The sequence below is a fragment of the Mustelus asterias genome, chromosome 17, assembly GCF_964213995.1.
Source record: "Mustelus asterias chromosome 17, sMusAst1.hap1.1, whole genome shotgun sequence".
In the NCBI taxonomy this organism is placed as follows: Eukaryota; Metazoa; Chordata; class Chondrichthyes; order Carcharhiniformes; family Triakidae; genus Mustelus; species Mustelus asterias.
This window is the reverse complement of record NC_135817.1, coordinates 82205727-82220000: the sequence shown is the minus strand read 5'-3', so window position 1 is coordinate 82220000 and position 14274 is coordinate 82205727. Positions and strand designations below refer to the sequence as shown.

Genomic DNA, 14274 nt, shown 5'->3' with positions numbered 1-14274 from the left:
GCTGCAGGGAAGAAGCTGTTCTTAGAAACATAGAAAAACTACAGCACAATACAGGCCCTTCAGCCCACAAAGTTGAGCTGAACATGTCCCTACCATAGCGATTACTAGGCTTACCTATAACCCTCTATCTTACTAAATTCCATGTACTTATCTAAAAGTCTCTTAAAAGGCCCTATCGAATCCGCCTCCATTGCTGGCAGCCCATTCCATGCACCCACCACCCTCTGAGTGAAAAACTTACCCCTGACATCTCCTCTGTACCTACTCCCCAGCACCTTAAACCTGTGTCCTCTTGTGGCAACCATTTCAGCCCTAGGAAAAAGCCTCTGACTGTCCACTCGATCAATACCTCTCAACATCTTTTCACCTCTTTCAGGTCACCCCTCATCCTTTGTCTCTCCAAGGAGAAAAGGCTGAGCTCACTCAACCTATCCCCATAAGGCATGCCCCCCAACCCAGGCAACATCCTTGTAAATCTCCTCTGCACCCTTTCTATGGCTTCCACATCCTTCCTGTAATGAGTCGGTTGGTAGGTGACCTCAGACTTTTGTATCTTTTTCCCGCTGGAAGAAGGTGGAAGAGAGAATGTCCGGGGTGCGTGGGGTCCTTGATTACGCTGGCTGCTTTTCCAAGGCAGCGGGAAGTGTAGACAGAGTCAATGGATCAGAGGCTGGTTTGTGTGATGGACTTGGCTACGTTCACAACCCTTTGTAGTTTCCAGTGTTGGGCAGAGCAGGAGCCATACCAAGCTGTGAGACATTCAGAAAGGATGCTTTCTACGGTGCATCTGTAAAAGTTGATGAGAGTCGTAGCTGACATGCTGAATTTCCTACGCCTCCTGAGTAGTAGAGGCGTTGGTGGGCTTTCTTTTTGTGTATGAATTGGACTCCTTTCCTACATGACAACAGTGACTACATTGTATCGATATTTACTTGGCTCCATAGTGCTTTGTGATGTCGCAAGGCCATACAAGTCCCGCTATAAATGTTATTTCATTTTCTCACAATATAGACTCAAGTTGTTGAGTTTTGAGACACGCATTGGGCCAGAGGCAAAGCAGAGAGAGCTTTATTCTGCTGAACCACACTGTGCCTGACTTGGATGTTGAGAACCAAATGCTTAAATTTGGAAAGGTTTCCACACCTTGGTGTTTCCGTTTCTCACCACGATGAGCTTAAAATTCATTAGGGTGAGAAAATAAATTAACATATTATAAAAACAAGTGATTTGACATAGGTGGCATGGTGGCACAGTGGTTAGCACTACTGCTTCGCAGCACCAGGGACCCGGGTTTGATTCCCGGCTTGGGTCACTGTGCGGAATCTGCATATTCTCCCTGTGTCTGCGTGGGTTTCCTCTGGTTTCCTCTCACACTCCAGAGATGAGTGGGTTAGGTTGATTGGCCATGCTAAATTGTCCATTAGCAAAAAGGGGGCTTGCAGAGCAAATATAAGGGGTTACGGGATAGGATGGGATTGTTGTTGGTGCAGGCTTGAAGGGCTAAACGGCCTCCTTTTGAACTGTAGAGATTCTGTGATTCTGTGGCATTTTGACAAATTCCTTTTCCCTATCTAACTCCCTGAGAAACAATCCCGGAGAGATGATGTTGAGGGAAGGGTGATGGATGGCAACGAACCTCCAAAAGAACATAAAGCAGAATTGTGTTTACATGTATTTTCAGAAAATAGTAAATTAGTTTTACGATGGGGAAAAAGAAAGGTTATGGTTCAGCAAGACTGGCAGTATTGAATCATTTGTTATGAATCCACACAAACAATTAATGTCCCAGTTCAGTGAACTGCTTTTAACGAACCTCAACACAAAGAAACATTTCCATTTATATTAGGAACCAGAAAATCGGAGAAGTTCGCATTTGAGAGAACAATGACCTTGCCAAGCGGAACAATGGCCTAATATTATTGACAAGCGCTGCTTTTCATTCGACTCGGAGAGATTCACCGTTGAAGTACAAACGAAAACAAAATGGCAAAGTGAACTGAATGGCAAAGTTCTGTACTGACTTAGTGACAGTGCCCTGGGAGATGTGATATGGCACTCATCCTCATTTCTCTCGCCTTCCCCTCCAATCCAAACCCTTGGATGTAAATTGCCTCAGTTACCAACACATTTCACGGTTTCATGTTCTGTTGAGAAAGAAAGGCTTGCACCTATAAAGCGCCTTGCACAATGTCACAATGCCCATATACGTACTTTATGAAGTGTATGCACTGCTTTAATGAAGATCTGAATGGGTAGACTGACATGTCAGTGTACGACTGAGGGAATACATCATCACCATGAGTGCTATCTTTCAAAAGTGGTATGAAGCCAAGACTTTGCAGGTTCCTAAAATATTTACAGTACTCAAAATCTAAGATTTCTCCAGATCTCGACTAGCTTACCTTCTGCAGCTAAATGCTATTTAATCTCATTGCTCTTCCTCTTGGGCAACTTGCCCATATACAAATATCTGTCTCACTTGGTCAAATTCTGCAGTGAGTAACTCACCTCCTGACTCCCCAAAGCCTGTCCACCATCTACAAGACACAATTCATGAGCAAGATTTGAATGGGTGAGTGCAGCTTCTACACCACTTCGAGAAGGACAAGGACAGCAGATGTCTTGGAACCACCACCTGCAATTTTCCCTCCAAGCCACTCACCATCCTGACTTGGAAATATATTGCCATTCCTTCACTGTTGCTGCGTCAAAATCCTGGAACTCCATTCCTAAAAGCACTCTGGCTGTACCTACACACATGGACGACATCATCACTTTCATAAGGACAATTAGGGAAGGGCAATAAATGCTGACCTAGCCAGTGATGCCCATATCCTATTTGTTATATGTTTAGATGGCTGCATAATGGCTTTAAGAGCCAGTCACATGATTTGATGGTGATGTCACTGGGGTGTTTCACAAGCTCCTGCTTTGGTTTCATTTTCTACTGTATGCAGTCAACATCTCCTTCAATAAATCTGTTGTTGTTAGATTGAATCTATGTGTGCAAGCCACATTTTTTTCTTCTTGTTTAAAACCCGCAGCCCCTAACATAGCTAAGACATTGCACTGTTAAAGAACATGCTCACCACAACATTCTCAAGGAAAACTGGGGATGGGAAATATAGGTTGGCTTTGCAGGAGATGCCAACATCTCATGAACAAGTAAAAGGAACGTGGACCTTGACAAGATTGCGAATGGCAACAGTTTTGTCAGCAAGGAAGCAAGCAATATAATGAGGGGATGTGGTGCATATTAGCTTACAGGGTGCTGGCTGTATAACAGGGAATGAATGGCATAGGGAGGAGGCTGGAAAGATTCATCCCTGGGAAATGTGCTGACTCAAATAATTGTTGAGAGGAGTGAATTGGGAAGTTGGGTCGACTGTTCTGGGAGAATAAATGGATAGTGTCGTGGCAGGAAAAACAATAGCTATCAAGGGAGGTGGAAAGGAAGGCAAAGAGTACGGTTAATAAAGAGAAATTGTTTCCTACAGCTGAAGAATTGAGACACAGAGAACACAAATTTAAGGTGATTGGCAAATGAAGCAGGAAAAACCATTTTTGCACAAAGAGTGTTTAGGATTTGGAATGGGTTGCTGGGTAAGGTGCTGGAGACAGGTTCAGTCAGAGCCTTCAAAAGGAAATTGGTCAAATACTTTGAGAAGAAACCAAAACAGAAAATGCTGGAAAATCTCAGCAGGTCTGACAACATCCGTGGAGAAATACTAGAGCCAATGTTTTGAATCTGAATGACCCTTCAGGTTCCAGCATCCACTGTAATTTGTTTTCAGAAGAATAGAACAGTGCAGCACAGGAACAGGCCCTTTGGCCCACGATGTTGTGCCGAACATGGCGCCAATTTAAACGAATCCCTTATCTTTGAGGAGAAACCATTTCAGGGATACAGGGAAAGTGCTGCAGAGTGGAAATGATTGGATAGCTCTTTGCAACAGCTAGCGTAGATGGATCAAATGGCCATCTTTGTACGATTCTGAGGCATTGTCTTTATTTAAGAGAAAAGTGTAGTCAACCCATAATTGGTAAACAAATTTTAATCTTGGTAAGTGTGAGGTGGTTCATTTTGGTAGGAGGATGGAGGAAGCCACACTTTGCATGGATATCAGTCTAGTTGTGTTGGAGGAGCAAAGGGATTTTAACAACAGATATAAAAAGCACTAAAAATAACAACAGGTTAATGTGGCCACGGGAAAAGAAAATCAAGCATTGTGGTCAATTTCCAAAGTAACAGAATTGAAAAGCAGATAAGTTATTTTGAGCTTATATCAAACTTTTGTCAGACCACATTTGGAATATTGGGAACAGTTCTGGCCATAGAATCTCTTCAGTACACAAGAAGGTTAATTGGCCCATTGAGCCTGCACTGACAACAATCCCCCCCAGGCCCCATCCCTAAAACCCCACATATCTACTCTGCTAATCCCCCCGACACTAAGGGGCAATTTAGCATGGCCAGTCAACCTGACCCGCACATCTTTGGACTGTGGGAGGAAACCGGAGCATCCGGAGGAAACCTGCACAGTCACGGGGAGAATGTACAAACTCCACACCGTCACCCAAGGCCAGAATTGAACCTGGGTCCCTGACACTGTGAGGCAGCAGTGCTAACCACTGTGCCGCCCAAAAGAAAATATGGAACGCTTCGCGAATTTGAGTGTCATCCTTGTGTAGAGGCCATGCTAATCTTCTCTGTATCACTCCAATTTTAGTACATGTGCTGCTGAAGCAAGCACTCCCCTAATTATAAAAAAATACATAGAGGCATTGGAGAAGGTGCAGAAAAAACTGACAGTGATGCTACTCGAGATGAAGGGATATGTTTAGCAGAATGGGTTGGTCAGGCTGGAGTGTTTTTCTCCACATAAGACAATATTGAGAAGTGACACATGATTAAAGTATTTTAGATAGTGAAAGGGTTTGTGACACAGAGAAAATGTTTCCACTTGTGATGGAGTCCGAAAGTAGTGTTATAAATTGAGGCTAGTCACTGATAAATCTTGAGAACAGAGAAGGCTGAAGGGCGACCTGATTGAGGTGTTTAAGATTATGAGCGATATGGACAGGGTGAGCAGGTAGCAGCTGTTCCCCTTGGTTGAGGCGTCAATCACAAGAGGGTGAGGTGGATTGGCCATGCTAAATTGCCCCTTAGTATCAGGGGGTCTAGCTCGGGTAAATGCATGGGGTTGTGGGGATAGGGACTGCGTGGGATTGTGGTCGGTGCAGACTCGATGGGCTGAATGGCCTCCTTCTGCACTGTAGGATTTGATGATTTGATTTGATCAGATAATCCTCGGGTGAGGGGCAGGAGATTCTGAGGGTATTTGGAGAAAGGACATTTCAGTCAGAGGGTGGTGGGAATCGGGAATGCGCTGCCTGGGAAGGTAGTGGAGGCTGGAAACCTTACAACCTTTAAAAAGTATTTGGATGAGCACTTGAAATGTCATTTGAAGGATGTAGGACAAGTGCTGGAAAATGGGATTAAAGCACCTTTAGTGATAGACATTGTTGGTGCAGACTCGATGGGCCTTTTCTGCGCTGTTTGGCTCTTTGCCACAGAAGGCTGTGGAGGCCAGGTCATTGAGTGTCTTTAAGATAGAGATCGATAGGTTCTTGATTAATAAGAGGATCAGGGGTTATGGGGAAAAGGCAGGAGATTGGGGATGAGAAAAATATCAGCCATGATTGAATGGCGGAGCAGACTCGATGGGCCGAGTGGGCTAATTCTGCTCCTATGTCTTATGGTCTAATGGTCTTATGGCTCTATAACTATGACTCTATTAGGGAATTCAGGCGGAACTTCTGTACGGATGGATTGGTCAGAATGAGATTAAAGAAAGAGTTGCCTCTGTTTACCACTTCCAGGATGTTTCAAAGTACAGCCAATGAAGTACTTCTGCAGTTCTTCTGAAGTAGTCACTGAATCCCTCACACAAACGTTGACACATCTGAGAATGAAACACCCCCTCATTACTCTCACTGGGGTATTCGCCGCAGCTTCTTGTGCTCATGTTTCATGGGGTGGGACTTACTTTTGATTTGGAGATGGCAGCGCGACCAACTGACCCACTGCAGATATAGGAAAGCGCTGAGGTGAATAGCATGTCAGAGGAAGCGAGGTCAAACTCATGAAGGAGAAAGAAGTAGAAGGATACACTAATAGCAGAATTAAAAGCCACGATATGCAGATGCCGGCATTGGACTGGGGTGGGCACAGTAAGAAGTCTCACGACACCAGGTTAAAGTCCATCAGGTTTAAATTGAATCACAAGCTTTCGGAGAGCTGCTCCTTCATCAGGTGAGTGATGAAGGAGCAGTGCTCCGAAAGCTCGTGATTCCATATAAACCTGCTGGACTTTAACCTGGTGTTGTGAGACTTCGTACAGAATTAAAAGGACATGGGGTGGGAGGAGGCTTTTGTGGAGCATTAAGTGCCAACAAAGACTGGATGGGCCAAAGGGCCAGTTTTGGAGATGCAAACTCAATGCAACTCAAATTACACCTCCTGTGGTATATCTTCCATATTTCCTGATTGACGCCTTTTCTGCCACCTTTCCTTTCCTGTTGTATCAACTCTAACACCTCCAGCAACCTCCTGACCCACCCCTCCACAACCTCCCAAGGTTTTGGAGAAAACAATTGAATGATTCAATGTAAATTATTGCGAGAAAGCAAGCTCCAGGCTGAGCTGATGTGGTCCAAAAATGAGTAATAATAACATCTACAGGGGCTCCTCATGGCAGAATGTCATACCATTAGCCCTGGTCAGAGGTTGAAGCAACTGTGTTTTGTTTAATTAAACCCGAGTCAATTAGACACATGTGTTCTGTAGCGCTCACTGCAGCAAATTACTAACAAGCTCTAGATGGGATTAAGCCATTTATAACAAAGCACTTTGCCTGGGTCCCAGGAGAAGCTTCATTATAGGCTGGAGCCTTGGTATGATAATCCCCCTCACTCCTTTACTCTTTACAGGATACACTGCATATAAATGCAGTATTGAGGAATAGGGATGTTTTACTGCAATTGTATAGGGCATTGATGAGGCTACACCTGGAGTATTGTGTGCAGTTTGGTGTCCTTATCTGAGGAAGGATGTCCTTGCTATAGAGGGAGTACAGCGAAGTTTACCAGGCTGATTCCTGAGATGGCAGGTCTGTCATATGAGGAGAGACTAAATTGGTTAGGATTATATTCACTGGAGTTTGGAAGAATAAGAGGGGATCTCATAGAAACTTATAAAATTCTAACAGGGTTAGACAGGGTAGATTCAGAAAACGTGTTCCCAGTGGTGGGGGAGTCCAGAACTAGGGGTCATAGTTTGAGAATAAGGGGTAAACCTTTTAGACCTTGGGGCGGCACAGTGGCACCATGGTTAGCATTGCTACTTCACAGTGCCAGGGACCTGGGTTCAATTCGAGCCTCGGGTCACTGTCTGTGTGGAGTCTGCATGTTCTCCCAGTGTCTGCCTGGGTTTCCTCCGGCTGCTCCGGTTTCCTCCCACCGTCCAAAGATGTGTGGGTTAGGTAGATTGGCTATACTAAATTGCCATTTAGTGTCAAGGGATTAGCTAGGGTAAATGCATGGGTTATGGGGATAGGGCTTGGATGGGATTGTGGTCGGTGCAGACTCGATGGGCCGAATGGCCTCCTTCTGCACTGTAGGATTCTATGAATTTTCTATCTATAACTGAGGTGAGGAGAAATTTCTTCACCCAGAGAATGCTGAATCTTTGGAATTCACTACCAGAGAATGTATTTGAGGCCAAAACGTTCAAGAAGAAATTAGATTTCGCTATTGGGGTGAAAAGGATCAAGGGATATGGGGAGAAGGGGCGATCAGAATATTGAATTCGATGACCAGCCATGATCAAAATGAATGGTAGAGCAGGCTCAAAGGGCCAAATGGTGTTAAACTCCAACTAGGTATGGCATAGAATTGGGAGGAATGATAGGAACGAGACTGTTTCCTTTGGTGATGTGTTCTGCTCTGTATAGGAATAGGGACTGAGTACACACAAGCTATACAGTCCTGGATAGTAATAAATCAAAACGCACATTAAGCCCCACTGTACAAACGTAGGGATAGATAACTAAAACAACACAAATTTATGTTAATATAAATCTTTAATGCAATAAACCATCCCAATGTACTTCACAGAATTATAATCCAGATGAATTTGACATTGAGATGCATAATTACCTAACCATACACAAATTGCTTGTGTTGCATTTTCAGAAACTGAGATACCCCACTTCAAAAGATTGCTCTGTCGAGGCACTGATAAGTCTGCAATTTCTTCCTTAGCCATTGGACAACAATATGACGGAATTTTTCAGAGAAAATGATGAAAAACTTGGTCAGGGAGAAGCTTTGAAGGAGTGTATTTAAAGGAGGAAAAAGAGATAAGAAGAGAGAGTGGCACAGTGGTTAGCATTGCTGCCTCACAGCGCCTTTGATTCCCAGCTTGGGTCACGGTCTGTGCGGAGTCTGCACATTCTCCCCATGCCTGCATGGGTTTCCTTCGGGTGCTCTGGTTTCCTCCCACAGTCTGAAAGACGAGCTGGTTAGGTGCTCTGGTCATGCTAAATTCTCCCTCAGTGTACCCAAACAGGCGCAGGAGTGTGGCAACTAGGGGATTTTCACAGTAACTTCCTTGCGGTGTTAATGTAAGCTACTTGTGACACTAATAAATAAACTTTAACTTTAATGGAGAGGGTTGGGGCGGAGTCCCAAAGCTTATAGGACCAGTTGGCAGTTGAAGACAAAGCTGCCATGGGTGGTGCGATTAAAATGGGAAATGCTCAAAAGGCATGGTTTGGATAAACGCAGAGATATCAGAGGGTTGTGGGACTGTTGGAGGTTACAAAGCTGGGAAGGTCATGGAGGGATGCAAAACAAGGGTGAGAATTTTATAACTGAGGTGTTGTTTAAATAGGAGGCAGTATAAGCCAACAAAGGAGTGATAGCTGAACGGGAGCCGTGGTGTGAGTAAGGACATGGGCAGCAGAGCTCAAAATGGGCTCAAGTTCACCGGGGGCTGCATATCATGAGCCAGCCAGATAGTCAAGCCTAAGCAAACAAAAACATAAACAGTGGAGGGCGAGTTGGTGGGGGCTTCAGTAGCAGATGAGCTGAGGCAAGACAGAATTGTTGCAGAAGTGGAAATAGGTAGTCTTCGGAACGGCACGGGGATCTGGGCTGGCAGTTTCCCTTCTCACCCACTGCGGGAATTGTAGCGGGCGAGGCTGAACATTCGGTGGACCATTTAAAGGTGCGTTGAACTTGGGTGGGAATTTCCGGTCTTGAGGCGTGCTCAGCCAGAGAATCCCACCCATGTTGTCAGAAACTTACCTTGGAGCCAAATACCATCACCAGGATTACAAAAACACTGGGTTCAGCCTCAACCTGTTGCAGGCCGAGGGATGAATCTGGAGGCTGAGGAATGGAGTCTGTAAGTGGGCACAGAAGTCAATGGCTTCAGTCTTTGTAATGTTTAATTGGAGGAAATTTCTGTTCATCCAGCACTGCCTGTTGGATGAGCACTTTAGCATCAGGGAGAGTGCTTGCGAGATATGGTGGCAATGTCGAGCAGAAACATCGGTGTAGATTTGAACACCAATGTCATGTTTTCGATAGTCACCGAAAAAGGAGAGGGCTTTACCAGAGCGAATGGTCTGCAAGTGAGAAGTGAAGCCATCTGGCTATACTGAGGTATCTAAGAGTGGAACCATGCGAGAACATTCCCACCCATCTGGAGGAAGGTTGGGAGGTGTTGGACAAGGACAGTGTGGTTAGGCTGCAAACAGTTTGAACATGAGGAGGGACAGTTTCATCAAATTTACATAAAATGTCATTTGTGATTTTGCTAGGAGCGGTTTTCACAGAATCCCTATAGTGCAGAAGGAGGCCATTCAGCCCCTCGAGCATACACCGACTACAAACCCACCCATGCCCTATCCCTGCAACCCCACGTGTTTAACCTACGAATCCCCCTAACTAAGGGAGAATTTAGCATGGCCAATCAACCTAACTCACACATCTTTGGAGTATGGGAGGAAACCGGAGCACCCGGAGGAAACCCACGCAGGCGAGGGTAGAATGTGCAGACTCCACACAGACAGTGACCCGAGGCCGGAGGCAGCAGTGCTAACCACTGTGCCACCGTGTCGCCCCTTTTGATACTGTGTTTTGATACTGGAGCAAGGGCGTAAAGGTGACCGGAGTGATTCAAACGTGGAGCTCCTGGAAAGATGGGCACGAATTTAGTGACAGCACATTCAAGGACTTTGGAGTGGAAAGGACGATTTTGTTTATTCTTGGGAAGAAAGGAAATTAGGAGCAGGAGTAGGCCATTTAGCTGTTGAGCCTGTGCCTCCATTCAAAAAAATCATGGCTGATGATCGACCGCTCAAGTCATTTTCTTCATAGGATGTGAGCATCGCTGGCAAAGCCAGCATTTGCCCATCTCTACCTGTCATCTGGAAGGTAGTGGTGAGCTGCCTGAACTGTGCAGTTTGTGTGGGATAGGTACACCAGGAAGGGACTGCGGTCAAGGGAAACGCACACAAGCTTTGCAATGCTAACACTGCAACTTAGAATTATAGAATCATACAGTGCGGAAGAGGCCCTTCGGCCCATCAAGTCTGCACCTGAAGTCCCACCTAATCCCACCTAATCTGCCAGCACTTGGCCCATAGCCCTGAATGTTAATATTTGCCAAGTGCTCATCCAGCTACTTTTTAAAGGATGTGAGGCAACCCACCTCTACCACCCTCCCAGACAGCGCATTCCAGACTATCATACCCTCTGGGTAAAAATGTTTTTCCTCACATCCCCCCTAAACCTCCTGCCCCTCACCTTGAACCAATGTCCCCTCATGAATAACCCTTCAACTAAGGGGAATAGTTGCTTATCTTATAAAAGCAAGTATATATTATATTAATTAAGCAAGTATATTTTATATATGATATATGGGGCGAATGGGATCAAAGGTTATAGGGAGAAAGCACGATTAGGCTATTAAGATGGATGATCAGCCATGCTCATGACGAATGGTGGAGCAGGCTTGAAGGGCCAAATGGCCTCCTCGTGTTCCTATCTGCTATGTTTCTATGTTTATATCACTCATATTTATATGGTACCTTTAATGTGGTAACACATCCCTGATTCTTCACAGGTGCGATTATCAATCAAGATTTGACACTGATCCACAAGAGAAGAAATTAGGAAATGATTCCACTCACTCCAACACCTCAAATCCTCACACCCTGCTTCCTGTAAGAAATCCATTCCACTATCTCCATTTCTCTGTCTCCGTCACATCTGTTCTGCTGATGCAGCCTTCCATAACAAGGTTTCTGACATGTCTCCTTTTTCCTCAACTGAGAATCACCCTCTCCACCCCACTCGCGCACCTCCTCCCCATCCCTCCCCTGTGGCGGGGGAGGAATGGGGAGGCAATGGCCTAGTGGTATTATCGCTAGGCCATTAATCCAGAAACTCAGATAATGTTCTGGGGACCCAGGTTCAAATCCCGCCACGGCAGATAGTGGAATTTAAATTCAGTAAAAAATATCTGGAATTAAGAATCTACTGATGACCATGAAACCATTGTCAGAAAAAAAACCTCTGGTTCACTAACGTCCTATTGGGAAGGAAATCGGCCATCCTTACCTGGTCTGGCCTATATGTAACTCCAGAGCCACAGCAATGTGGTTGACTCTCAACTGCCCTCTGAAATGGTCCAGCAAGCCACTCAGTTGAAGGGTAACTAGAGATGGGTAATAAATGCTGGCCCAATCAGCGGTGTGCATGTTCCACGAATGAATATAAAAAGGGCCCTCAATTGTGTCCAACTCATTTCCCATATTTCTGTTCTCACCCCTTTCCTTCCAACACAGGGTTCCCCTAATCCTCAACTTCCACCCAATCAGCTTCCACATCCAATGAATCGTCTTCCACCATTTCCACCACCTCCAGTGTGATGTCACCTCCAAACCAATTTTCCTGTTCCCTCCTTTCCCCTGTCAGCTTTCTGAAGGGACCATTCCCTCCGTGATACCCTGTTCCACTCCTCAATCACCCCCAGCACCAGTCTCCTTCCCACAGGACTTCCACATGCAAACACAGGAGACAGAGTCACAGAGGTGTACAGCACAGAAACAGGCCCCTTGGCCCATCAGATCTGCGCTAGTCAAAGATAAACCACCCAACTATTCTGATCCCATTTTCCAACACTTGGCCTTGTGTGCCTTGGCATCGCAAGTGCACATCTAAATACTTCAATGTTATGAGGGTCTCTGCCTCCATCACCCCTTCAGGTAGTAGGTTCCAGAATTCCACCACCCTCTGGGTGAAAAATCTTTTCCTCACAAATTCTTGAAATCTCCTACCCTTACCTTAGAATCATAGAATCCCTACAGTGCAGTAGGAGGCTATTCGGCCCATCGAGTCTGCACCGACTACAATCTCACCCAGGCCCTATCCCCATATCCCCATGCATTTACCCCAGCTAGTCCCCTGACACGAAGGGGCAATTTAGCATGGCCTATCCATGTAAACCCGCACATTTTTGGAGCGCGGGAGGAAACCGGAGCACCCGGAGGAAATCCACACAGGCACAGGGAGAACGTGCAAATTCCACACAGACAGTGACCCAAGCCAGGAATCGAACCCGGGTCCCTGGCGCTGTGAGGCAGCAGTGCTAACCACTGTGCCACCGTGCCGCCCCTTAAACGTATGCCCCCGAGTCATTGATCCCTCAATGTAAGAGTCGACTTTTTACCTCCTGTCTCCTCATTGCCAAGGCCCGAGATACTTCTTCCAGGTGTACTTTTTTCAGAACAGGTTCGCTCAAAATTTTAAAGAGCCTCTTGGAAAGGGAAGTGAGGGAGGGAGGTTGAAAGGGAGAGATCTCAGAGCAATTGGCCGGAATAGAGGAGGGCAACGATCTCAGATGGGGAGGGAGAAGAGATGGAAGGAAATGAAATCAAAGATGGAATGAGTGCACTGAACATATCCAGGAGTACATCATTCACCTCATTCCTGTCTGTAGAACAACAGATGTAACCTACACATGACTGACAGAAACCTGTCAAGTTCCTAAATGGCACTGAGATTCCTTTGATTTCCCTTCAGTAGATTGTTATTTTTCCCATGGCTGTATTCAATGAAATTGATGTAAACAGTTGGCTATGATTTCCTTTGGCAGTTTTTCGACATTAAGCTAATGCACAGCTGACTGATTGCTGCACACATACAATTCACACTCAGGTTTGGCTTACTCCGCAGATTCACTACAGCTTGTTAAATCCACGAGCCAGGGAGTGAGGGTGACCCGGAGTGCCATAGTCAAAAACCAACCAAGCCTTGTCGTGCTCTGTCCAGTTATTTCCACTGGGTGTAACTCTTTGGCCATGGGGGTCAGGCTCTTTTTCCCTCCCTCTCCGTGCCCAGTGAACCCCTGTCTTCACCTCAAATCAATCCGGTATCCTCACACATAACTTGCTTTCCCTTGTACACCTACATCTAAGCCACAGCACTGCACAAACCCACCCCCCCCCTCCCCTCCCCCTGCCCATAGGGCAGCAACAGCTTGTGAGATGTCTCTGAAACACAGCTGTCAGTTCTCTCTCTCCTGCCAACTCCTCACTCATCTATTTCACATCAATGTGAAAGTCTGTCCTTATTCATTCACACCTCCTCATGCAGATTTTCCCATGATATTTTTTTTACTCCTACAGTGCAGAAGGAGGCCATTTGACCCATCGATTCTGCACCAACCACAATCCCACCCAGGTCCTATCCCCACAACCCCATGCATTTACCCCAGCCAGTCCCCCTGACACTAAAGTGCAATTTTCTTTTTAGCATTGCCAATCCACCTAACCCGCACATACAAACAGGGAATAAGCACCAGACGAGGAATTCTCAGGGTGACCCAATGTCGTGGAGATTTAACAGGTGTCAGTCCCTTTTTGTTTATATGTAAAAAGACCAATACTTGCTTCAGATTTTTAAAAAATGTATTCTTTCATGGAGCGAGGGCATTGCTTGCAAGACCAGCATTTGTTGTCCATCTCTAATAACCCTTGAACTGAGTGGCTTGCTTTAAAGTAGGCTTACAGTAACACTGCAATGAAGCTACTGTGAGAATCACTTAGTCACCACACTCCGGCGCCTGTTCGGGTACACTGAGGGAGAATTTAGCATGGCCAATGCACCTAACCAGCACGTCTTTTGGACTGTGGGAGG

At 45.7% G+C, this 14274-nt stretch overlaps 1 protein-coding gene and 1 non-coding gene across 2 annotated transcripts in view; both read right to left on the bottom strand.

The window, feature by feature from the left end:
* Positions 1–14274, bottom strand: part of ncam2a (neural cell adhesion molecule 2a) — a 543279-nt gene that overhangs the window by 473432 nt on the left and 55573 nt on the right. The window contains exons 6-7 of the mRNA XM_078231910.1: positions 11163–11223; positions 9373–9470 (exon numbers count right to left, since the gene is read on the bottom strand). Of these exons, the coding sequence (XP_078088036.1) occupies positions 9373–9470; positions 11163–11223 (159 nt within the window). The remainder of the gene's footprint in view (positions 1–9372; positions 9471–11162; positions 11224–14274) is intronic.
* LOC144506687 (U6 spliceosomal RNA) lies at positions 4648–4754 on the bottom strand. The gene has a single exon (XR_013499937.1). It is a non-coding gene; the product is annotated as a U6 spliceosomal RNA (small nuclear RNA).